The sequence below is a fragment of the Phodopus roborovskii genome, unplaced genomic scaffold (genome assembly GCF_943737965.1).
Source record: "Phodopus roborovskii unplaced genomic scaffold, PHOROB, whole genome shotgun sequence".
NCBI classification, from domain to species: Eukaryota; Metazoa; Chordata; class Mammalia; order Rodentia; family Cricetidae; genus Phodopus; species Phodopus roborovskii.
In genome coordinates this window covers 2930272-2953649 of record NW_026126469.1, presented here as the reverse complement: position 1 = coordinate 2953649, position 23378 = coordinate 2930272, and the positions used below count along the sequence as shown (strand labels likewise).

The 23378-nt window shown below is 55.8% G+C and overlaps 2 protein-coding genes and 1 non-coding gene across 6 annotated transcripts; 1 reads left to right on the top strand and 2 right to left on the bottom strand.

The window, feature by feature from the left end:
• The first annotated feature begins 1231 nt into the window (after positions 1-1231).
• Positions 1232-1395, top strand: LOC127227273 (U1 spliceosomal RNA). Its single transcript, XR_007834960.1, has one exon. It is a non-coding gene; the product is annotated as a U1 spliceosomal RNA (small nuclear RNA).
• A 10479-nt stretch (positions 1396-11874) lies between these two features.
• On the bottom strand, positions 11875-13057 carry Gp1bb (glycoprotein Ib platelet subunit beta). The gene is made up of 2 exons (XM_051191015.1): positions 12955-13057; positions 11875-12725 (listed from the first exon to the last, which is right to left on the bottom strand). The coding sequence occupies exons 1-2, from the start codon at positions 12962-12964 to the stop codon at positions 12115-12117; spliced, it is 621 nt and encodes a 206-aa protein (XP_051046972.1). The 5' UTR covers positions 12965-13057; the 3' UTR covers positions 11875-12114.
• Positions 13058-13196: 139 nt separating this feature from the next.
• Septin5 (septin 5) lies at positions 13197-21466 on the bottom strand. 4 transcript variants are annotated; one of them, XM_051191012.1, is made up of 12 exons: positions 21315-21466; positions 21156-21166; positions 16719-16815; positions 16545-16631; positions 16200-16323; positions 15987-16121; positions 15771-15888; positions 15579-15680; positions 14786-14882; positions 14568-14703; positions 14293-14395; positions 13197-14180 (listed from the first exon to the last, which is right to left on the bottom strand). In XM_051191012.1, exons 1-12 carry the CDS (start codon positions 21355-21357, stop codon positions 14124-14126), a joined length of 1110 nt encoding a protein of 369 aa, XP_051046969.1. In that variant the 5' UTR covers positions 21358-21466; the 3' UTR covers positions 13197-14123. The 4 variants fall into 4 exon arrangements, with proteins under 4 accessions (XP_051046969.1, XP_051046970.1, XP_051046971.1 ...); XM_051191013.1 differs by lacking the exons at positions 21156-21166; positions 21315-21466 and adding an exon at positions 20828-21141; XM_051191014.1 differs by lacking the exons at positions 21156-21166; positions 21315-21466 and adding an exon at positions 17797-18066.
• Positions 21467-23378: the final 1912 nt, after the last annotated feature.

Here is a 23378-nt window from a genome sequence, read left to right as displayed (position 1 = left end):
CACTGAAGCCAGGCAAATGTGGGTAAGCCATTCTGAGAGCCGGTGTTTGCCAGTTCATCCTAGCTTCCTTGATGTCCCTGCATCCTCTCCATGATGTTTGGCCTGGTGGAGGTCTGGCCCTGGCAGCCTCAATATCCTTCATAATTCAAACCTGATTCTCTATAGGACCCAAGAATATCTTCAGCAAAAGCTGATTTAGATGAGCACTGTGTACCCTAAGACTATGTGCAGCCTTCTCTCAGACAAGAGGCCTGATGAAGAGGTGACAACAGATTAACATAGGGCTCAGTATTCTGAGTGACTTTCAAACAACAGAAACAATTACACAGGGTCTCAAAGGTTGTGTAGGAGTTTTCAGATGGCTCTGGAGGGTACTACTTGGTACCTGGCTCCTAGTATAGAAGGGAGGCTCTGGGAACAGATGATGTACAGAGAGCGGGTTATAACCCTCCTGAAATACAAGTCCATGTAGGAATTCGGCACAGGTGCAAGTTGAGAATGTGAGTAGGAGCTCTTGCAACTCAGGTGCTAAGAGCAAGGAGCTCTGCTGTATGGTCTGAAGGCAGGAGAGTCCCCCCCCAATATCTGGTTCTGCCTCTCAGTATGAAAGTAGCTTCCTCCTGCCCTGATGCCCCAGGGACCATTGCCAGAAGGAAGGCACAGCCCCCACACATCCCCACTCCCTCTCAGACAGACCACCAGCCTTGGCCCTAGGGACTTAATGTCGATGCAGAGCGGCAATTGGAGCCAGGCAGCAACAGCTGGGTCCACTCCTGTGTCCCCCCACCACCACCACTTTCATTCCCAGGCCCCCAACCCAGCCCATTCCCAGGCTGTGCCCACCCCCAAGTACACTGCTTGAGATGTGGTCCCACAAGGCTTCTAGAGGACCACCAGTTGGAGGTGTTGCCTGCCCTTGGCTACCAGGATGCAGGGCCAGCTGTCCTTAGGCTGGCAGAGCTTTACCCCTAGGTTCTCAGGCTTGTGTTCAATGGTGGGTGGAGGCTCTAAAGAGTAGAAATCCCCTAGGGGACTCAGCAACTTCCCGGGGGGGGGTTGTGGGGGAGAGAATGAGAGGGAGAGAGAATATATCAGTCAAGGTGTACAGGACTGTCAGCAGCTCATTCTGGAAGCAGCTGCCTATAGATTTGTGCATTAAAAGCATCAGTCCTAGTTCCAACTGGTGTGTCTCACCAACTACGAAATGAAGATATCTCAAAAGTAAGGTATGATACTTACCTGGCAAGGAACTTACTATGATCACAAAGGGGGTTTTCCCAGGATGAGGCTTCTCCATTGCACTCCAGATGTGCTGACCCCTGCGATTTCCCCAAATGTGGGAAACTCAACTGCATAATTTGTGGTAGTGGGGGACTGCGTTCACGCTCTCCCCTGGGGGGTGGGAAACGTAAGGTATGATGTTACACACTTATAATCCCAGCATGCCGGAGGCTGAGGCAGTATGATCACACATTCCAGGCCAGCCTGGACATGTACTAAGACCCTGCATAGAGAAACAAAACAAAACTAATGCTGAAGGTATATTTAGTGCTAGAGAACAAACAAAGACCCCAGGTTTGAGCCCCAGCCCTCACAAAGGAGCTAGGGGAAAAAAAAAAAACCTAGCTAAACACAAGGTTTTGTTTGTTTTCATTATTCCACAAACAACTACAACTATCTGTAGAGTATGTATATCAGAGTTAGTGATATATAAACACCAGTTTAAGGTGTGAAAATGGACTCTGCATCCTCCAGTAGTCAGGACCCAAGGATGGTGTGGACGCTGGCTTCTGAAGGACAGCTGACCTGACTTTGATAGCTGCTGTCCCCTCAGTAGCACTGACAAGTTTCCCCAGGAGCTTTAGGTATCTTGATCCTGTCCTAGCCTCACTGTCTGGCAACCGGGGATCTTAACTTCTAGCTAGCCAGAAGACTGTGCCGAGACACCAAGGGCCTGCACGCTCCTGCTGCCCCATCCCTCAGAAGACTTCAGCTACAGAGGCATGCTGGGCTGCCTGCCTCTCTCGGGCCCACAGGTTCTCTCACAGCTGACAGCTCTCCAACATTGACTGGACATGTCTAATGGCTGTCTAGGGTCTACTCTGTTTCTCACCATTTCCCCAGCTGGGACAAGCCTCCTGTTTCATAAGCAGGGAAACTGAGGCCCAGAGAAGTTATAAAAATGAAGCTGTGGCCAAATCTGAAGAGACAGAGGGGTGAGGTATCCTGTGCTTGTCAACCATGGCTACCTCATGACTCAAGACATGTGGAAGGGGTGAGCATAGGGAGGGGCCAGAAATGGCCCCCAAGACCTGTACTATAGTATAGCCACACTGGGCCTTCCAGGCTAGGGCCTGGAGAAGCAGAGACTGAAGCAACTTTCTCAGTCCCAAGGAACCAGGATCAGTGTCTTGGGGTGGGTGAGAAGAGGGTCAGAGCCTTGCAGAGGATTAGGAGGCTGTTGGCACCCCTGCAACCTGAGCTGCTGATGGTTCTGGGAATGGGTGTCTGACTCTGTGCAGCCTCCTGGATCCCGGAGAAAATCCTGGAGGCCCAGTTAATACCAAGACCAATTTTTATTTCAACAAAGTTAATTCTCAACAATGTGACACAAAAGCAGTGGTATCAACCTGCTGAGGGGGACGGGGGTCTCGACAGGACACTGCCTCTCCCTCCTTTTCCCTCCAGCTGTCCCCAGCCAGAGCAGGAGCAGTTGAGACAACCCACTGGTGCCCTAGTGCTCCCATGGGCCTGTCTTTACCCCCACCATGGTCCTGGGGCCTTCCGACCACCCAACTGTCCCTCTTCCTGACAAAGGCTGGCCCAGCTACCCTCTGTGACCTGGGCAGGCTGGACTCAAGAGGGCCTTCTGAGGACTGAACGTACCCTTATTCAACCCTGGAGGACCCCTGGCCATTCCCACAGGGGCTGCCTTCCCACTTCTTGGGGTGAAGTGGCCAGCCTGGGAGGAATTTGTTGCCACATTGTGGGCAGGATTCAAGGTCTGGTGGCATGGTGACACCTTATGTCCAGAGATGGTTTATCCTGACCTGTCTAGCCACTCTGGAGACTCCAAAGAGCAGGTGAAAGACGTTGTGTATGAGGAGAGCATGCCTCACCCTCAACCTCACTGACCATGGCTGAGCACAGGCCTGGTTAGCAAGTTTTCCCTGCAGCTGGAAATAAATGATCTGGAGGCCATGGAAGCTAAAGGAGGGTTTGGGGCCCTGTCAGAAATTCCTGCTGACAATGACTACATGAGTGCTGCATGGGGCCAGGTCTAGTCTTGCTGCTTGCCTCCCTCTGTGCAGGTCCATCTTATCCTCTGTCTTACCCAGCAATCCTGGCCTGGGCGAGTGCTTCCTGCAGCAGATAGGGTCTTGGCTTCTGCTATGCCCGTGCCACCTACCGTCCTGTCAACCTGAATCAGAGCCCAGTGTCAGCAGAGGCAATGGGTGGGCACATTTGAGGGAGACCCATAATGAGGAGACAGACAGGGCTGGGACAGATAGAACGATAGGAGGATACTGAGGCTCTTTGAGTATGCCCACACTAGTCCTTAGCCTTGCTCTGCGGGTACTGCTTGAGGGGATGAGTGGAGGCCCAAGGGTACTCGCCGACAGACCAAAGTCAAACCAGATGGGCCAGGGGCCCCGTGGGGCAGGCGAGCCATTCGTCACCGTTATCTGCCCCCGCCGCCAAAATCACAAACACATTTTTTAGTGAAGGACCGGCTGCCACTGGCCTGTGGGCCCTGATGCCGCCCAGCTGTGGCCACTCTGGGCCTGGAGCCCAAGGGAGGAGTGCCCAGTCCTGAGACCTGCATCCCCAAGCTGTGCTCTGTTGCTCAGAGCGAGGGACAGAGAAGCCCTAGGTGGAGTTGGGGTACCTTTTCAGAAGGCTGGTGGTCCAACGATCATCTCATGGATCAGGGTTGGGTGAGAGACCTAGAGACAAAGACAGAGTTAGAGGTGGTAGTAGCTGGAGATGGAGACTATCACCTGTCGCTAGGGCCTCCCCTGGACTGTAGCCCTCCTACAGATAGGCTGTGTGTCCCACCAAGCCAAGAGGACCCTAAGCTGCCTCAGCTGGTCTAGTCTCCACTGGACCCGGCTGTGTGGCATGGGCAGGGCTGTGGGCCTCTAGGGGCACCCCCTCCCAGGCTCATAGGTAAGGCTGGCTTTCCATCTGGTCATCACCTCAGAAGCCTAAGGCCATTCCTGCCTCTGCTGGTATCCTGTGCAGCCTAGCACCCTGAACCCCTGGGCAGGCCCCTGGGGCAGGGGGTACCAGGAGAAATGGCCTGTGACGGGGTGGGCGTCCCCAGGAAAGCAAACAGTGTCAGCGGCTAATGAGCGGGAACCAGGCCTGGGGCCGAGGGCCTGGGGAGGGGCCCTGGCCATCGCTCATCCTGACAGCAGGCAGTGCAGGGGGGTGGGAGGGTTAAGCTAGGACCAGAGATGGGGAACCAGAGAGCTGACAAAGGATCCCCCGAGACCCAACCCTACTCACACAGTTGGACAGACATGCAGAGGGGAGTCAGCCAGGCTCCTGCCCCCAGCTGTGGTCCCTCAGGACATGCTAGCTCCATCATCTCTCTGTCCATTCCTTAGATCCACCAGCCATCCTACCCCCAGATCTGGCAAGACAAAGGGGTGTCCAAACTCAGGAGCCCCACAGTACATTCTGAAGACCAGGAATCCTGGTCTCTTGGACCCCTACCCCAGGCCTGCATGGCCTTGAACCTGCTGCTCCTATGCCTCAGTCTACCTACATTTACAAGACGGGCAGCCATGCAGACAGCCCTCCTTGCTGACTACACCAGTCCCTCTTTGGGCAGTCTCAGCTGCCTTCAGCGCCCTCCCCTTCCCCAGGCCTCACCCAAGTTAGGTTCCTACAGCATGCCCAGGAAGTACAGCCAACCACATCTGCTGTGCCTGGGGCTCTGAAGCTGCTTCCCATCTCCAGGGTGGGAAGACTGAGGAGAGAAGGGAAGGGTGGATAGGCCTTTCCCAGCTGATAAAGCTCCTAGCTGCTGGCTAGCTTCAGACTTTAGCAATACCCAGACAGATCTAGCCTCCCACTGGCTAGCTCTAAACACACCCAAATTTCTGTTTCTGAGCTAGATCTGATCTTGAGTGGGTTCCAGAACCTCTTCTGGCCCATCTTTATAACACCATGAAAGCGTACTGGTATGGCCTGGAGGTGTGTTTGCCCTAGAGGTGTCCCAGCCTGGAGGTACAGCCATAAATTCACACCACCAGCCGCTGGAGGGATAAATGTGTCATCAACTGCAGGATTTACGATCCCACCCCTGGCCCACAAGGCAGAGAACACAAGAGTGTACATACACATGGTATGCTGGGCAGGGACAGGCTGCTGCCTGAGGAGTGCACTGTGGGGAGGGAGGGCCTGCTGGGTGCAGTGAAGATAGACACAGAAGAGAGGATGACCTGGGGTGTGTGTGTGTGTGTGTGTGTGTGTGTGTGCAGGAGCACATAGAAAATGCTGTCTTACATACCCTTGGATGGCGGTCCAGTCAGCATGTTTGGGGACACAGAGGCTTGCCATGTGTGGCTAGCTGCATGACCTTGACCCACCCTTGGAGATGTAAGTTTTCACTGGAAGAACACACTGGGACAAACTGCATGACAGACAAAGACAGAGGGAAAGAAAATGTGGGAGGGTCAGGAGACTGTGACAGGAAAGACAAGAGCAGGTGCTACCTCAAATCTGTTTGAGGGGTCTTCATCCTTGAGGTCTGTCCTACTAGCACAGGAGGCAAGTCAGTCCTGTCAGCCACTGAACAGAGGCAGACAATAACAAGAGTTCAGGGCTGTCATTCAGACTAGTCCCTTTGTAGTTAGCCTCCAGGACCACTGCATACCAAGACTTGGGGTAGCTCCAGGCCTGCTTGGCTCCAACAGATCTCTGCTTCTTGTCATCTGCTGCTACTGAGCAGAGTGTCATTGTCCAGCCCTGAGGTCTTGGGGAGTACTGCATAGATCCTCTAGGAGGAGCACTTCAGGAAGGCTCTCTGCAGTGGAATCTGGCCTAGACTTGGGCTGTGGGTGAGTGGAGGCTGCGGCTCCTTCCCCTCGTGCGTGTTGGTTAGCATTTCCTCTAGGGCTCTCATGCTTTGGCCAGTCCTCCTGATTCTGCCCCAAAGGGCTTGGGAGTGGGGTATTCTGGGGTCATCTTGGTGGAAGGGTTGGTTGATGTCCAGAAGTAGGCAAAGCACAATCATGGCATCTCCAAATATGAAGACAAGAGCCCTGACACCCAAGCCTGGAAACTCTACAGCAGGTACCTACCAAACACAGACTTACTCAGTAGGAATTTCTGAGACCAGACACAGACAATGGGATCCACAGAGCAGAGGCTCCCAAAATAGGGACCCTTAGGCAGAGAACCCAGGTGGAGTCTGTGGTGTCTTGTGTTTTCCTGGCCCCCTACAGGGAGCTGGCCTGTGTGGGCTTCTGTACTCCTGCAGGAAGGTGGCACAGTCTACAATTGAAAGTACTCTTAGTGAGTGTGATGCCACAAACAGTCTACAGCAGGCCAGGCGAGCCGAGACAGGTGCTGTAGTGCTCCGCCCCCAGCCCTGCTCAGACAGAAGCCTCTTCCCTGTGTCTGCACAGACTGACAGGAATTCTTCTAGAGCATCTTTAGATAAACAAAGCCCAGAGCAACGCAAACCCCACACAGATCACATCACAATAGATTCCCAGCTGAGTTTGCCTTTGGCCTGCCTGCAGGAGCTTACAGTAGAAGCCCCACATGGGTCACTAGGGACACAGCTGCACCAGACAGCTTAAGGCAGAGCCTTGGACAGCTCCACTGGCCAATGCTGCATGGGGTCCTGCTTCTATCTCATTGTGCCTCCTCAGCCTCCACTGTGGATTCCCATCAAGGGATGGGCCCTGAGGCTCACCATGCAATCCAGACAGGGGAGCCAGTGAGTAGTCATTTCTCAGGGTTCTACTACCCATCCTGAGGAGACATTGGGCCAGGCTGGCATTGTCTCCTTTTAGCCCTTCCAAGTGTCCCTTTGTGATCCAGAAGACAGAGCCACCCCCTGAGTGGAGATAGACCAGGCTGGCTTCTGTTTAAGCCACACATGGATCTGTCAGGTATTTGAGTTTCCTCTTTTGAGGAATCTCTGTTTAGATTTGTGCCCCATTTTAATTGGGCTATTTGTTTCTTTGATGCCAAGTTTTTTGATACTTTATGTATTTCGGCTATTAGTCCTTTATTGGATGTGGAGTTGGTAAAACCCTTTTCCCATTATTTAGGCTGATCTGTTTGGTATAAGTAGACAAACACAGCTAGATGACCCCCCCCCTCCCTGCCCTGGGTCACTGCAGTGAGTGAGAGCAATCCCAGGAAAAGGGGCAGCTGGCTCCATCTGGCTGGAACATTGACCTTCATTGGGTTTGAGGCCAAAAGATCTGAGCCCTAGCCCCAACTTCCAGTCTCAGGTCTCACTGTCCCATTCCTGAGATGTCTCTAGTGTCTGACTTGAGGTTTTGCTCAGAGGATCAAGGCCCAGGCCAGCCACAGTCATTAGGTGCCTCTTAGGCACAATCCTAAGCGTTCCCAAGATTTTTCCAGAGGAGCTCCCGGGATACCCCAACCCTATTCCAGAGACAGGTTAAAGGGGAAAATCTGGGGTTCTTAGTACACAAGTGGCCTTAGCTCTACAGGAATGTCCTGAAGGAAGCTCTGTAGGGGCTGGTGAAATGTTCCCCAGAGGGCTGAGAGCCAGGCCTGGGCTCTCAGCCTCTCCCACCGCACCAGACTCACACTTGCCTTGGTGTATGTGTGAGGAGGGTGGCTCATACCTGGGGCCATCCTCGGTTCACCTCTCAGCACTCTGGGTAGGAGAAGCAGCAGGAAGACAGAATGGAACAAGGCATAGACTGCATTTCCTTAGACAGAGCAGACTCAGGGACAGCTTCACTGGGGAGGATCTGCTGATCCCACAGGCTCTTCTGGACCAGGAACAGGCCAGCCCCCAGGGTTTCTCCTAAGAAGGACACATCACTCCTCGTGGCTTTTCCTGTCTTTGATAAAAGGGCAGTAGGCATGAGCAGCACAGGCAGCACAGGGGGGATGGAGGGCTCCAGGCCAGACTATACTAGCTAGGAAAGGTTGGGGGCTGGGAGGTCCCACAAGAGCTGTTTAAGGAGGGAGAGACACAGCCAAGGCCAGGCCTAGTCACTAGGATCAGTGACCCCTGAAGACCCTCACTCTACTGGGGGCACGGACTCCAAGTGCCCCCTACTGATTTATGGTCCTCCAGGGGAACTGAAGCTTGCTGCAGAGGCCTGGCTCTCCACCTCCAGTTGGGGTCAGTAGGGTGGGGATGGCTCTCAGCTGGTTTCCAGATGGGCTTTATGGAAAAGGTATCTGGGAAGCTCAGATACCCCAGCAAGGACTAGCTCGTGTAAAAAGGCTCTGACTCTATTCCTGTCTCCTGTCTGTTCCAGGCCTTGTCTCTGTTGATAGCGGGCCCTGCAGCCCTTCTTGACCACCAGTTAGCCCTGGGTGGGTAGGAGTGGGAGCTGGTGATTTATCACTAGCCGCCTGTCGTCCATCGGAAACGCTGGGGGTGGGCGCAGACGCTGCGGTGAGCTATGGGCCACCCACCCCAATGTTGTTGCTCTGTCTGGGCAGCGGGTGCGGGCCTCCCCCTCCTACGTGGCCTAGTCTGGGGGCCCCCACACCTCTCCCAGGGCAGCTTCCTTGTGATGGCCTCAAGCAGGTCAACCAAGTTCCGAGGTTTCTCCAGGCTATGGGAACTCATGGAGGACCCCAATGCTACCCCCGGTCACCAGAGGGGCCAGGAGATGCCTGAGCCTTTTTTTTTTTTTTTTCTGAATCTTTGAGCTTCCCCTCGTCATCCAGGAGTCCAGCACCCGCTGCCTTCAGCCCCGCCCCCTCGCAATGCACACAGCGGGGGGCCATTGAATGTTTGCGGAGCAAACATTGATGGGGGATGCACCTGGGCTGGTCCACGTCCTTCCCGCCAGGCGGAAGAGGTCCTTATCTTTGCGGTTGACCGGCTGTCAGTGCGCCAAATGATAGGAGGAAGGGTACTCGCACTCATCTGCGTCTGTCAGCGGCCTCCAGCTCCCTCCTCTCCATGCCCCCGAGGGAATGACCTGCCAACCCCTCTCGTGCAGTCTGGATGGTCCCCTGCTCTCTAGGTGGACAGCCTGGAAGTCCTTAGTCTTCGCCCACGCCTGCACGTTGAGCGCCCAGCTCTGCGTCTTTTGCAGGTCGCTAGCGCCCTCTGGTGCCATTTGGGGTCATAGTGCTTGAAAGGAAGATAGGGCTCAGCAGTAGTTACTTATTTAAATAAAGAGGCCACAGCCCGCACCGCACCTCCCGCAACACGTGTCTATTTCACAATGAGATAGAAGCTCTCTGCGGTAGGTTACCGCTCTGTCTATGCCTAGGCTGGTGGCCTTGTGTGGCTTTATTGGGACTCCATCTATTAAGCTCCTCGGTCAGTCTTTAAATGCTCCTCTGGTCCCCTGCGTTACACTAGCTGAAGCTGGGAATCTCTCAGTTCCATGAAGCCTTGGATAAGGATGAAGGTCATAGGAGAGATAGCAGATCCACTGGTGGGTAAAGGTGTGACGGGTGCAGCCAGTGGGACAGGTGCTCTAACGCTGGGCTTGGAAGACCAAGGGATGTGTGGGCAGTGTGGTATAGTCACTCCCAACTTCCTGAGCTCCGAAGCAAGGGCCCAGAATCCTCCAGCCTGGGTCTGTATGGGTGTAACAATACTATACAGGCCTTTGAGAGGGGCCCTATGGCTTGTGCTCATCTAGGAGTCCCAGGCCACAGAAGGGACCAGTTGGTGAGGGGGGGGGAGAAGCTCCAGGGCAGGTGTGTTGTCTCTGAAGTGGATGACAATGCTGGAGGCTGGGCTGAGGAGGTGTGTGCATTCAGAAGCACTGGGCTGGGACCATCCACTTCCCCACACTTGTTGGAGGCTGAGACCCCAGGCTAAGCACGTGGAGGGTCAGCTTGGGGTCAGGAGTTAGAACTGAAGAAATTTCCAGGGCACTAGGAGGGCCAGCCATTGAGGTCAGACTAGTATCTTGGTTAGTTGAGACCACTGATGGTTTGTTAAGAGGGGTCTCCTAGAGGAATGATGGGTGCAACTGACGCCTTAACCAGGAAGCAAGAGGTTCATCCTCCTGTCTGAACACACTGTGATGCCAGCCTTGTTTCTTCATCAGCAAGGCTCTTGCTTTTGTGGCTACTGTCCTTCAGGATTCCCAAGCCCACCCTCTCACCAAGACACTGGTCCTGGAGCCGTAAAGCCTTGTGTGCAGTGTGCACTGAGCCTGGCTCCTTCTTACAGCCCCTGATAGGATTTGTGCCCCTGTTTAGGGTTATGTACTTCCTCTGGTCACTTTCTCCTAAGCCCCTGAAATCGCCCCCAAGGGTTCCTACTGAGAAGGAGAGTGGAGACCCCAGGAAGCTCATCTCAGCTCTGGACCCAACATCACAGCCACAGAGGGGGATGGATGGCTGAGGTGATTCTGAAAGACTTGGTTTGCTCCTCTGAAAAACATAAGGTGTGGCCCCTCCCCACACTGCATTCTACTGACTTCAAGGTGTTATCTGTGTGCCTCAACCAGGGGTTCTGAGGGTGACAGGCCACCCCTGGGGAGGGTGAACAAAGAGGACACTGTCCTTGATGCAGTGATAAGGCCGGATAGACAAGCACTCAGTTTGCTGCAGGCCACAATGGCCGGATGCCCTGCACCTGCCCACATAGTGGGGGATGGCTTATGCCTCACTCTGACTGGCAGGCTCTAGATAGAATCAGCCTACTGGAAGGTCATCTGTCTTGTCCCACAAAGGCCAGGACAAAGGCCATGTCAGCTACAGCCTCCCCGACCTGGTCAGTGGCGGTCAGAGGCCCGGCTTTTCTGTGCCCAGACTCAAGGCTCTTCATGAGGGTGGGCAGGGACAAAAGCTTCCATTATCTATAGAGGCAGCTGGGTGGGACACACATCAAGCACAGGATGGGGACCCCTGAGCCTGGTGCCTCCAGTGAGGAAGGTGACGGTGTGCTCACTGGCAGTGAGCTAGTTCCTCCCTGGTAAATGGAGAGCTTCTTGTCCCGAGCAGTGAAGGAGGAGACTTGCTGGAGAGGCAGAAGTGATATGAGGGGACCATGGGCCAGGCTAGGAATAGCATAAGCAAAGGCCCAGGCAGGAGGTGGCAGGTGTACCACAGCCGTGCAGTAGATGTGCAGTTAAGGGGACAGAGACTGGGGTAATGTGTGCTGTCAGGGAGGGCTGAGGCTGCTGCTGCTGTGGGTTGAGAAGAGGGGATGGGAACACTTGGAGGGTCCAGGGGTGTAGGAGAAGGCCTGGCTCCCTCTAGGTCATATTTCAGAGACTGGTTAAACTTATATCTGCAGGCCCTTGCAGCATGTCTGTCCCCTGGCCTTGCCTACCTGTCTAGACTGTGGGCGATGGCCCACAGTCACCTCCATCTGTCTGATAGCTGTTCACACAGTGGGCTCACTGACCAGGAACACCTCAATTTCTGAGCTGTTCTTGAAAGGCTCTCACAGCCCTGACTTCTCACAAGAGCCACTCCTCTGATCGTACTGCCCGTACTGTTCCAAGCTTCCTCGTTGCAAGAGGGACCTCTCTGTCCACAACATCCTTACTGCGAATGACCTCGAAGACAGCTGGATAGAGGGAATTTTAACCACTGACTTCTGTTTGCCCTAGGCCAGTTTGGCCGTGCATGAAAACGTCCCCTTGAACAGCCTCCCGCAGGCCCTTTCTGGAATTTGGGCAAAGTTAGGTGGTACAGAAACCGCCAGATGGGGAGGAGAAAGTTTATTCAGTGATGAAGATGGCAGGGGGAGACTGGGCTCTCCCAAGGCTCTGAAGGCTTAGGGTTGTTTCACTCCCCAGTAGTGCTGTCAGCAGTTTGGCCCCACGTGGATTCAGGCCTGCCAAGTTTGGGTCTGGAAGACTGGGCAAGGGCAGAGGCTGATCCAGGTGAAGGAGAGGGTCCTCTAGTAGGGACCTGCAAACTTTGCAGGTCGTTGTTGCTTTGCGCCTGTCCTTAGTATGCATCAGCTCCGGCCGGCTCTGTCATCAACGGGGCTGTGAGCGATAACTCGCGGAAGGCACGGGCGCGCGCGCGCGCACGCAGCTTCCGTAGGCGACTCAGTAGGAGCGCCAGCAGCAGTGCGTGTAGCAGCCCGAGGACCAGCAGTGCGAGCTGCGCCACTAGAGCCCCCCAGCAGAGCAGGCCGGGAGCGCACGCCCCCCGCAGCTCGTCCTCTGCCACGTAGGACACCAAGCGGCCACGCAGCGCGGGGGGCGCGACACAGCGCAGGTCGCGGTAGAGCGCGCGTTCGGGGCGGCCGGCCAGCCAGGCGCGCAGCGGCAATAAGCGGCAGTCGCAGCGCCAGGGGTTGGCGCCTAGGTGCGCTTCACGCAAGGCAGGCAGTGCATCCAGAAGCCCGGGCGGCAGTGCCGTCAAGTTATTGCCGGTCAGCACCAGTTCGGTGGTGTCGGGAGGGAAGGCAGAGGGCAGCGAGGCCCAGGTCAGTCCGCGGCGCCCACAGTCCACGAGCGTCCCTGCGCAGCTGCATGGCGCCGGACAGCCTGTGGCTAGGAGGTTGGGCCGCGCTAGCAGCAAAAGCAGCAGGCTCAGCGCCCCGCGCGGCCCTGGAAGAGAAGCCCTGGGATGAGCTGCAAGCATCACCGGGAGGAGAGCGCTGCTACCACCTGCTCTTAAGGCTAGCTAGCGTCCCTGGAGTCCGCAGGCGCCTCCACCCCGGCCACCCTGCACGCTGGCTAGTGTTTGCCCCCCAGTGTGACCCAAGCCTTTGCCTATTGCTGCCCAAACCAGAACACCTGGCGTCCAGGAAGAAGCAGACCCGACCCTAGAACTCACGGGAGCCCATGGCGAAAGGATGGCAGCCCAGTTCGTTCTGGAGTGGTGATGCTCCAAAAACTGCAGCAACAGACCACAGTCTTACCGCTTGGCCAGAAATAACTTTGAGCCTGAGCGCAAGGGCGCTGTGGCGACAGATATGGCACTATCGCCTGGCTCCCTCAGGCAACCCGGGCTTCCGCCCCCCCCCCACCCCCCACGCCCGCTCCCAGAGGCTCATGGAACACTCGGAAACTCGGTGCTACATTCACCAACTTTGTTCTCCTGTCACCAGGACAGGACACGGCATTCTCAACTGAACAAAAACGGAGAATGGGGTGTGTAAGGAGGGATCATGCGGGTGGAGAGATGGAGGCCAATGGCTGGAATCCCAGTGCAACAATGCTGCTGGGAGAAGACCTTAACCCAAAAGTAGATGAAAGTCGTCTAGCCATAGGTGACACCCCTTTCCTGCTGCCTCTGGAGTCCTTCAGGTTGACCCAGGAAGAAGCGTGAGCAGTCTAGAGTTTCAAGTCTGGCCTTCCTCCTAGATGCATCTAGGTCTGGGTTCTTCCTAAAGGCCTCAGTCTCCAAATCCATGTGCTCTGGCCCTGAACAGAGAATGGTTAAGGAGTGAGGGAAGATCCGGCCTACATCTGCACATAGTAGCATTAGCATATGCTTCATTGCCCACTGGAACCTGCAGAATGGGCCTTCCAATTCCACTCTGCAGTACTAGCTTGGGTAATAGGCCCAGAATCCTGCATCCACGTCCTGTCCCTCCTCTACCCTGGTTTATTGGCCCGCTGGGGCAGTGACCTCTTAGGAAGAGAGATCTTGGGGATAATGCACAACTTGTTCCCTTAAGATAGGCGGGAAGTGCAAGGTTGGTGGGAGCGGGGGGGGGGTTTGGGGGCAGCAGGAAGTTGGGAGAGGGATTGTGGTTTAGACCACTCAGAAGCAGATACAAATGACCAGGAAGGGTGGGTACTGAGAATAAATTAGGGTCATCTGGGGGCTGTGGCTCTGAACAGTCTGGTCAAAGCCACTTTGGGTTAGGGTTAGGTCCAGGCCGTCTGAGATCCAGATGAACCCAGGGTAGAATCCAGGGCAGTCTGGGATCCAGGGGTAAGAGGGGCCAGCCCGAGAACCGCCGTCTATCCTTGGCGTTGTGGGCCTGGGGTTGGGTGTCACTGGTCTTGCATTTGCTGCTTCATCTTCTGCAACATCTCCTGCATGCGTCTTAGCTGGCGGGTGGGGACAACACAAGTCAGAGTGTAAAAGACAACAGAGGTCTGGCCCTGCCCTCTGCTTCTCCTTCCCACCCTTCACTTCTCCCCCCCCCCCCCCCCCGCTTACCTCTTCATCCTTCATCCTGATAAGCTTCTCTGTCTCGGCATCCGGGGTGGGCAGTGGGAGGATCGGGATGGGGCTCTCCATACGGCTGTCCTGTGTGAGTTTGCTGTGAAATGAGAGAGCTGCGCTGCTGGGAGGTTCAGGTTAGGAGAGTGGGAGATGCCTGGTTGGTTCCTGCCAACATCAAGATGCTGGGATGATCTAGGGACTGGGACAAAGTTCTGGTGTATGTAGTACCAGGGCCATGGTGGGAAGGCAAATCCAGTACGGTGGCTCACCTGGTCATCTGCTGGATGCAGTGTGCACGGTAATTCTCGTAGTGCACATCGCATGTCACATCCTTGAGGTCATGCATGTGAGTTCGGATTAGCATGTTTCGAAGCTTCACAAAATCGCAGTGTGCCTGATTCTCCACTGTGGGGCAGGAGCGGACATTGGGTAGGCCTCTGCTTAGGGGGAGCCTCCTCCACACCCAGCGCTTCCTGCCTCAACTCACCTTCGACGATCCCCCAGGGGTACAGTCGTCCCCGGACCCGCTGCCCCTTTGCCTCCACCACCGTATTGCTGCCAATAACAGCGAAGGGCGCACTTTCCTGGGGTAGGAGAAACAGGGACCAAGCCCAGACCAGTGCTGTTAGAGGCTTGAGGGGGCGTGGCCATTCCAGTGCTGCCACCACCTCTGTCCCACTGGCATGGCCCCTCTTCTGGTGCCTCTGCTACCCACTAAAGCCACAGACTCTGCGTAGCTCAAAGCCTTGGGGCTTCTGCCAGACTGTGCACTTCTCTGGCTCTGGATGCTTCTCCGAGCTTCCTCCATTTTTCAAGTCAGAGCCAAGACCATGCTTTCTGGTAGATGGCCCTGTCCATCTGCTTCTGGTCCAGTGGCCCCGGGAGTTCCTGTTTCAGCTTTGTGTCATACCTTTCTAGCCTCTGGGGTATTCAAAGCCACCGCCCTCCACCCTCCGGAGTTCAGAATCTCAGGAAGTAGGGCTCCACACATCTCCAAGCCACTGCTGATTCTTGGAAAGCAGGCCAGAATGGTACCAATTAAGTGCTCTAGTAAGCCCAGGGGAGGTCCAAAAGATCCACTGTAGACTAGACATGGATACACGTGACCTTAGCCTGTAGCCCTTGGGACAGGAGCGTAGTCCCTCTTTTCTGTGAACAAATGACTCCTGCCTTGATCATGTTGGACCTGGGTGCTTCGCCCTTCCCCAGGGCCTGTGTGGCCTCCAGTGCTTTGTCCCAGAAACCTCCTTTGCCCTCAGCCCTCCTGGCTATGAGCTCACTTTCAGTTCCCGGTCCTGTTGCTTAAAGTCTTCATCTTCATCTGAGTCACATTCCGGAAACTGGTACACATGGATCCCAAACTTGTCAATTTCTTCCCGTATCTGCAGTAGTGGGGGCAAGAGCTATTAGACCTGCATGGACCAGCTCCCCTGGAGTTTTTGGTCAGGACCCCTTAGCTATAGAACACTCACCCTGTCCTTCAGCTTCCGGATCTCACTGGGAACCAGGCAGTCAGCTTTGGCGATTAGTGGAACGATGTTCACCTTCTCATGCAGGGCCTTCATGAAACCCACATCTACTGGCCGCAGTCTGCAGGGTTAGAGTGGAGATTAGCATTGTGGGAGGGCAGTGACACAGTGATAGTGACAGCCACCCTGAGCCGGGCACTGGGACTGCCTGCCGCATACCCGTGTCCAAAGGGGGAGATGAAGTACAGGCAGCAGTGCACCCGGTTGTCTTGGATGTTCTTCCGGTTGAGGCCACTTTCATCTCGGAAATACTGCTCAAACTGCTGGTCCACATAGTCGGTGATGGGTTTCCAACTAAAAGTGGAGGAAGAATGAAGCCAGCTCTGAGAGCAGCTAGGCAGTGGCGGATGGGGCAGGGAGCCTGTTCCTCACCACTCAGAGTTGTTCACAGCATCCCCAAAGCCAGGTGTGTCCACAATGGTGAGCTTCAACTTGACTCCCTTCTCCTCAATGTCAACAGTGTGTTTCAGGATTTCAACTGTCTGGTTGATGCGCTCTGCAGAGGAAGGAAGGAGACACAGTGTCGAGGCCATCTTCACTTTCACTCTGGGTGGGCAGCAAGGAGTCTTGTTCTTACCCAGCCTGACTCTATGCTCTGGGCCACTCCTCCTCATCCCTAAAGAGGGACCCATACCTCAAGGAAAGTGGAAGGGTGCCCTGTGAGGTTTCTCAGAGCAGGGATGAGTGCACTGGTGAGGACTATATGGGACGACTCACCCTCAGCACTCAGAAGCTTCCGGTCCTTGTATAGGTCAGTCAGAAAGAGACTGTGGACAAGAGTAGACTTCCCCAGGCCCGACTCACCTGACCATAAGGGACAGTGAAAGAGCTGGGTTAGATCTAGGCTGACCTGTGGACTCAGAGGCTCCACCCAGAAGTTTGGTCACTCACCGGCCACCATGAGGGTGAAGTCAAAACCCTTCTTCACTGACTTTCGGTGCACCTGGTTGGGCAGTGTGGCAAAGCCAACGTACTGCTTGTCGATGTCCTGAGGGCAGGGGTGGGATTGGAGCAGGTCAGGGGCATGTCCTAGATCTTTGTTGGCAGCCCAAGGCCCTGTCTCTTATGTGGCTCAGATGATCAGATAGTGTAGCCCCAGCAAGGGCCACTTCCTCAGCAAAAATGGTATGAGGGCTGTAGAGCAAAGGCTGGAAGGAGGGAGGGAGGTGAGGGGGTGGCAGGAAAAGCATCCCTGTCCCAGCCCCAGCAGAGACCCAAGGCTGGGGTGGAGAAGAGGGAATATCAGCCCTACAGGGAGGTGTGCACCCCCAGGTGGATGGTGGGGATCAGTTCCGACACCCCTAAGACACATTCAAGGACCTCCATAGGTGGAAGCAGCCAGACCTCAGCACAAACTCACCCAGAGTATCTGGGGTGGGTGGTGTGTTTGGCCCAGAACCAAGCTTGGGGGTGGTGGTTCTTGAAGCAGCATCAGAGCAGGGGCTATTTATAGATTGCAGTACCGAGCCTCCCCCACCACAGGGTCTGAGGTGCCTGCATCCATTCCTAGTGGACATCTGCCCTGGGAGCCCCTGCTACCTTCTCTGGTAGCTGGATGGCCCTGACCAAGCAAGCATGCATACATGACCCACATTCTACTCTGTCTGCACACACACACATACACACACCCTGACCAAGCAAGCATGCATACATGACCCACATTCTACTGTCTGCACACACACACACACACACACACACACACACACACACACACACACACACACACCTTGAGCCGTCTCTGGGCCTGGGTGCGCGGCGACAGCAGCTGCTCCACCAGGCGATCCTGGGGTGCTGCCAATGAGTCCATCGTGGCGACCCTGCGGGCCCTGCTCTGACCCTACACCGGGGTCAGGGCAGTCGGGGCCAGCGATCTTGACAACTCGCGCTGGGTAAATTAGCTCTTAAGCCCTCTTCTGGCTCCGGTTTTGAAGACACGAGAACTGAGGCCCGGAGACGGAGCGTCGCCTACCTAGTAGGCCGCTGACCTCAGAAGTCGTGCGAGCCATTCCCCTGTCTCAGACGCGAGCTGCGGCCGTGTCGAGGCTCAGCAGCGGCTCGCGCACTGGAGCCCGAGGCGGGGCTTCTCGGGCTCCTGGCAGCGGTGGCGGGGAGCGCCCCGCCCGCCGTCGCCGGGAAACAGTCGCTTGGAAATTGGGCCGCAGGCGGAGCCTCGAGAAAACGGCTGCGGAGGGCAGGGCCCAGCAGAGGCGCGCGGGCGGGGGCGCCGCGTGGATCCGGAGCGCAGCCGTGGCACCCGAGGCCGGGTCCAGACGGGTCCACAGGCGGCCAGGGAGGTGGTTGCGGTCGCCGACCTGCCTTCCGGACGCCATGCGACTGCCGCCCACCAGAGGGCACTGCGGAACGCTCCGGACCCACGCGCAACCGCGCGGGAAGCGGCCCCAGCCAACACCTTGCTCTCCTCGCATTTCACCTGAACCCCCTCAACAGTGCCATGGAGACCAAACTACCCACAGGCACACCCCTCCCCACTCTTTGGGGCTCAGTCTTTACTAACCCCCACGTGCCTGTGACTGGGGGAATTCTTTTCCTGCGTGGCATCTTCATATGCGCTGAGGACAGAGTGCACCTTCCTTACTAAGTCAGGATCTGGCTCTCCCCTCTGCTTAGCATAGGTTAATAGTGGGGAGGGGGTGCAGGAGGCTGAGCGACTGTTGCTCCCTTTAATTCCATCTCAACTTCTATCTCTGTGAGTTCGAGGCCAGCCTGATCTACATAGTGAGAGTGAGTCCCAGGGTAATTAGAGCTAAACAGAGAAATTCTGTCTCAAAAAACAAACTAAAGGGTGTGAGGGGATGCAGTGGTCAGAGTTCGGATGGCCTCCTTCCTTCCTAGCTTGGAAGCCCTGGTGAGGCCGAAACTGGGCCAAACTTCTGCCCACAACATGCAGTTAATTTAGGCACCAAAAGCCCCTGGAATCACAGGGAGCTGGTGAACTGGGAAGACATCTCCCAGGACCCGCTCACTTTTCCTCACTCCTCACTTTCATCCCCACTAGAATCAGAGCACACCTACTCCCCAGGCGGGGGTGGGGTGGGGGTGGGGAGTGTGTGTGGGGGAACTAAACTAGTGGCCAAAGGACCAGATGACCTTCCTTCCTCATGTAGGTCCCACCCCTCCTCCAGGAAGGCTCTCCACACTGGCTTCTTGGAGGGGCCTCCACCCTGGGTCTTGCTATGAGGGTGGCTGGCACCTTGGGAGGAGGGTGGGCCCACAGCTGGAACAGGGGAGCCATTCATCCCAGGGCTGAAGAGTGGCCTCCCAGTTCTGGCTCCTGCCTGACCTCAAGGAAACCTCCAGGCTCAGTCCACCCACTTTCCCTGCTCCAGCTGCTACAGCCAAAGCTCTTAGCCCAGCATCTACCCGGACAGGTGGTGTCTCTAGTCCAGGGTATCTCCAGAAGACCACAGACAGCTTTTGCCTGAGCCACACCCTGATGCCGAACAGAGCTAGTTGGTCTTAGACTGCCTCTCAATTTGTCCACTGGGAAGGTACATTCTCTGGGGAAGTCCAGGTCTTACTTCCCATTCATAACCTGTCTGAGTATCACCCAATCAGGCCATCCTAGCCTGTGTGTCCCTGGAGAAGCCCTAAGGGAGGTGGGTTCCGCGCTTCTTTTTCTAGTTCCTGAGGCTCAACAAATATTCCTCAGGGATATGTCGCCATATGCCACAGCTGTGCCCACTACTTCCTGAGAATGAAACGCTTGAGGCTTTTCCATCCTCAGAATTCTGAGTAGGCACAGCTGACAGTCTACTTCACTGCCCAAAAAGGGGTGTGGAGGCAAAGGGCAGACAGCGACCTCCTTCCACACAGACTGCTGCTCTGACAACCTCCCCCCCCCCCAGGAGTAAGAAAGAGACCTGGTTAAGTCCTGTACAACCAACCACAGTGGGACTGGAGGTGCTGTGTGCTGCTTCCCGCAGGCCCGTGAGGCCCAGCCCAAACACAGAACTCTGGCATCCTTCTGGGGCTCTCCATCTGCCCTGACCCAGAGCTCTGTTCCTTATGGCCTGGGGCTGGGTATGGTGTGAGGCTGGCTCCTAACTGATCTCAGAGGTGGGCAGATGCACACCTGAAGGACTCATACTTCAGCAGGAAGGTGTGTGTGTGTGTGTGGGAGGGGGTCTCCATCCTGGCAGCAGCAGACAGGAGGTACCCAGGACAAGTGACTTGGGAGGATCTTCCAGAGGCCTAGGGCACGCCTCCAGTCCCTGCCTCCCTAGCCTCTGGCCCCTTTCCTCTCCCTTACACAATAGCCTGGCAGCGTGTGTCCCCAGCAGGCTTTGTCTGGCCTGCTGGGATGAGCTTGGGGAAGCAGTTCTCTAGGAAGGCTCCTGGGGGAGCCCCTCCCAACCAGCCTCATCAGTCTTGGGCGGGGCATGTCCCCGCCAGGAGACTCTAGCTCATCCCATCTGCCAGCTGCTTTTGCTTTCCCCAAGCACTCTGGTCTAGTATTCTGGGTGTCCACCTGGCACCAAAGCTAGGTGTGAACCTCCATCCAAGACTTGCCATGGCCTTCTGGTGTCAGAACTGGGCCTTTTTTTCTTCCTTCAAACAGAGCCTATCTCAAGCCACCAAGGACAGCCCCTTGGGTCACCCACTTCCACACCCCTCTGGTTTCACAACCCTCAGGTCCTTTGGTTTTTCACAGGGTACCCAGGCCAGCCTCTCAGTAGTCGGGCACTCTTAGATGGGTGGGAATTGGGTTAGAAGGCCACCAACCAGCCTGGCTATACCCAAGGATTGAAGGATCAGTGCTGGGCACTGGGATGACTCAGATAGAGAGCCTTGGAAGTTCCAGGTCTTGGAAGAGGCCCTACCAAGGACTAGGGAGCATGAATTTATGTGTAGGAGAGGGAAGCACAGAGGTGCATGGACATGAAGTGGGGTAAGCAGAGCCCCCCCCCAAGTGCTGCTCAGAGGACTGGAGGACTCCTCCACCCCATCCCGTTCCTGGCCTGTCATAACTGCAGCCTCACCCTGGACCCCCAGCACGTGGCCTTCCGGTCAGGTTAGGAAGGAGATACTGGCCCTGGACCAGAGAAGAGAGGTCCTCAACCCAGTTTCCCTTTCTGGGAGATGCCTAGGCCCCTACTATGCAGGTCAGGGAACCAGGCGTGGTGCCCACTCTTCCCCTTCGTAGCCCCAGGAGCGGCGGCGCTGCCCCTATAGACAATCGATTATCGCCACGGGGCTGGGTGACGGCCGGCGGGGGCGGGGTCACGCCTGGGCGCCACCAGCATCGGTGCCACAATGGGTGACAGCCGGTCGGGTCTCACCACCAGCCGAGCGGCGCGGCGCCGGTACCTGTTTGTCCTCTGCGTGGTCCGGGTCGTGGTCCGGGGTGGGGCGGGTCCGAGAGGGTCCGGGCCGGCGGGCAGGAGAGAGACGGAGACAGACGGTGAGAGGCGGGCGGGCGGTGGGGACAAAGGCGTGCTCGAGCACGCGGACAGGCGCTGGGCTCACCTGGGGTCGCCAGCTTGCTCTTGTACCGCAGTCCTGTGCTCATGGTGGCCGCCGGCGGGGGACGTGTGGCGGCGGGCGCGCGGGCGGGGCGCGGCGACCAGCGGTGGAGGCCGAGGCCGGCTGCGGGGTGACCCGCCCCTCCGTGCCGCCACCACCCGCCCCGCCCGCGCGCCCGCCAGCCAATCGGCGCCCGCCGCGCCCACGCGCGACCCGGAGCGGCCGGTGGGGGCGGGGACTGAGGCGTCCCGCTGTGGTCCCCCCAGGCCTCTGGTTCTCCCAGCTGGAGCAGTCAGGCTATTCCCAGGGCCTAGTCCGAAACGCCCCTTTCCCTTCCTGTCATTTAGCCTAGGCCTGGACCCTGTGCTCCCTTGGCTGTCTCTGGAACCCTTTGCGTTTCAGGGCCTCTGACCTTCCATCACTGTGGCCATTCCATAAAGCCTGTCCTAGGACTGTGTTTGTCAGCTGCATGCAGCTGATTCACGAGTTCAGGGAATATAGTACCCTTCTTCGCCACATTGCGATGCACTTGGGAGCTGCAGGCCTGGGAGCCCTGCCCTGGTACTGGTTGTTGGGCAGAAGTCCGGTACCCAAGCTCTCTTCCTATAGACATGCTGGGGGCCCTACTCTAGAAGCACACACACTTGGGCAAGATGCAAAACACACGGCAGGGTGTGGTTGCATAGCCTCCTTTTCTGGACTGTAAAATGGGAGTATGTGAGTGTGGGACCAGACTGGCACAATCTTGCTTTAGTTTTGGCCCCTGGTGTTCTTTCTCTAGATTCAGGGGCTGTGATATATGCTCTCCTCAGCTACCACTCTGGCAAGGTGTTGAAGGGGGTTGGGGGCACCTCGAAGCCAGATTCAGGATCAGAGTCCCATTTATATATGAAGATTCTGTGGCCCTGTATCTTCAATAAGTTGATAGGACTAAGTGCCCCACAGTGTGAATGCCTCTGACCTTCTGTGTTACTGTCACATTCCCAGGTGCCTTTGGTCTACACCTCACCAGACAGTCTGTGACCAATGTAGGGACTTTGCATTATTCCAATCTCTCCTCCACAGCCTCAGGACCAGATCGGGTGAGTTATGTGACTCATTGGGATGCTTCTTTGGAATCTAGAGGGCACCTACAGTAAAGCACTAATCATTTTGTAGTGAGACCTGGACTAATGACTCCAGTACATGTTTGCACATCTTTTAGGTTTGACGTTACCATTGAATTTTTTTCATGGAGTTTTGGGGAATTTGGAACTCTGATAAAGGAATATGGGCAGTTTAAGGGAGTGGCAGACACACTTAAAGAGCCAGGACTTCTGAGCATGGCTGTCATCAGTTCTGTAAGTCTGGAGAAAACCATGAAGGAACAGCTGGCCATTTAGTGTGTGTTGATTGTTACTGTCACCCTGATGGCAAAACTAAGTGGGAGAAAGGAAGAATGTTCCTTGGGGCTTTGATGGGAGGGCCACTCCTGGTAGCCTCTAGTTAGGGGGTTGCACTTGGCCTTGGGGGGTGTAAGACAAGGGAGAGAGGCTGTGTATAGAAGAGACTAGATTATAAAAACAATTTGGAGGAGTCCTTGATGCCGAGCTTGACAAAAAAAAATGATTAAGAAAAAGAAATAATAGTAAAATGGTTCTGGAGATGGGAGATGAATGAATGAGCTGTGCCATGTAAGCAGTTGGGCTAGAGGCCAGTGCTTGATGGGAAATGAATGGACTGGTGTCACTGAGGCCTGAGAGCCACACTTTGAAGGATGCAGGTAGGGGCAACCTGGCTTGGTACTATATGTAAATGCACCCAAGGGTGCTTGAGATCCTCAGCCTCAGGGGAGAGTTGTGATCTTCTCCCTGTACTGGAACTCTGGTTATCTATGGTGCTAGGGACAGCTTCAAGACGCCCCCAGAGGAAGGGGTACCTACCTTTTGTGCTGAGGAGGAGTGACACTTGTGACTCAACAGAGACTGTATGCATAGGGGGCATTTCTGAGATCAGGAAAATAGGCCATGTAGACATTATCAAACATCAGATTTGTAGGATCTATCTCCAGTTCTGCCATGTGCACAG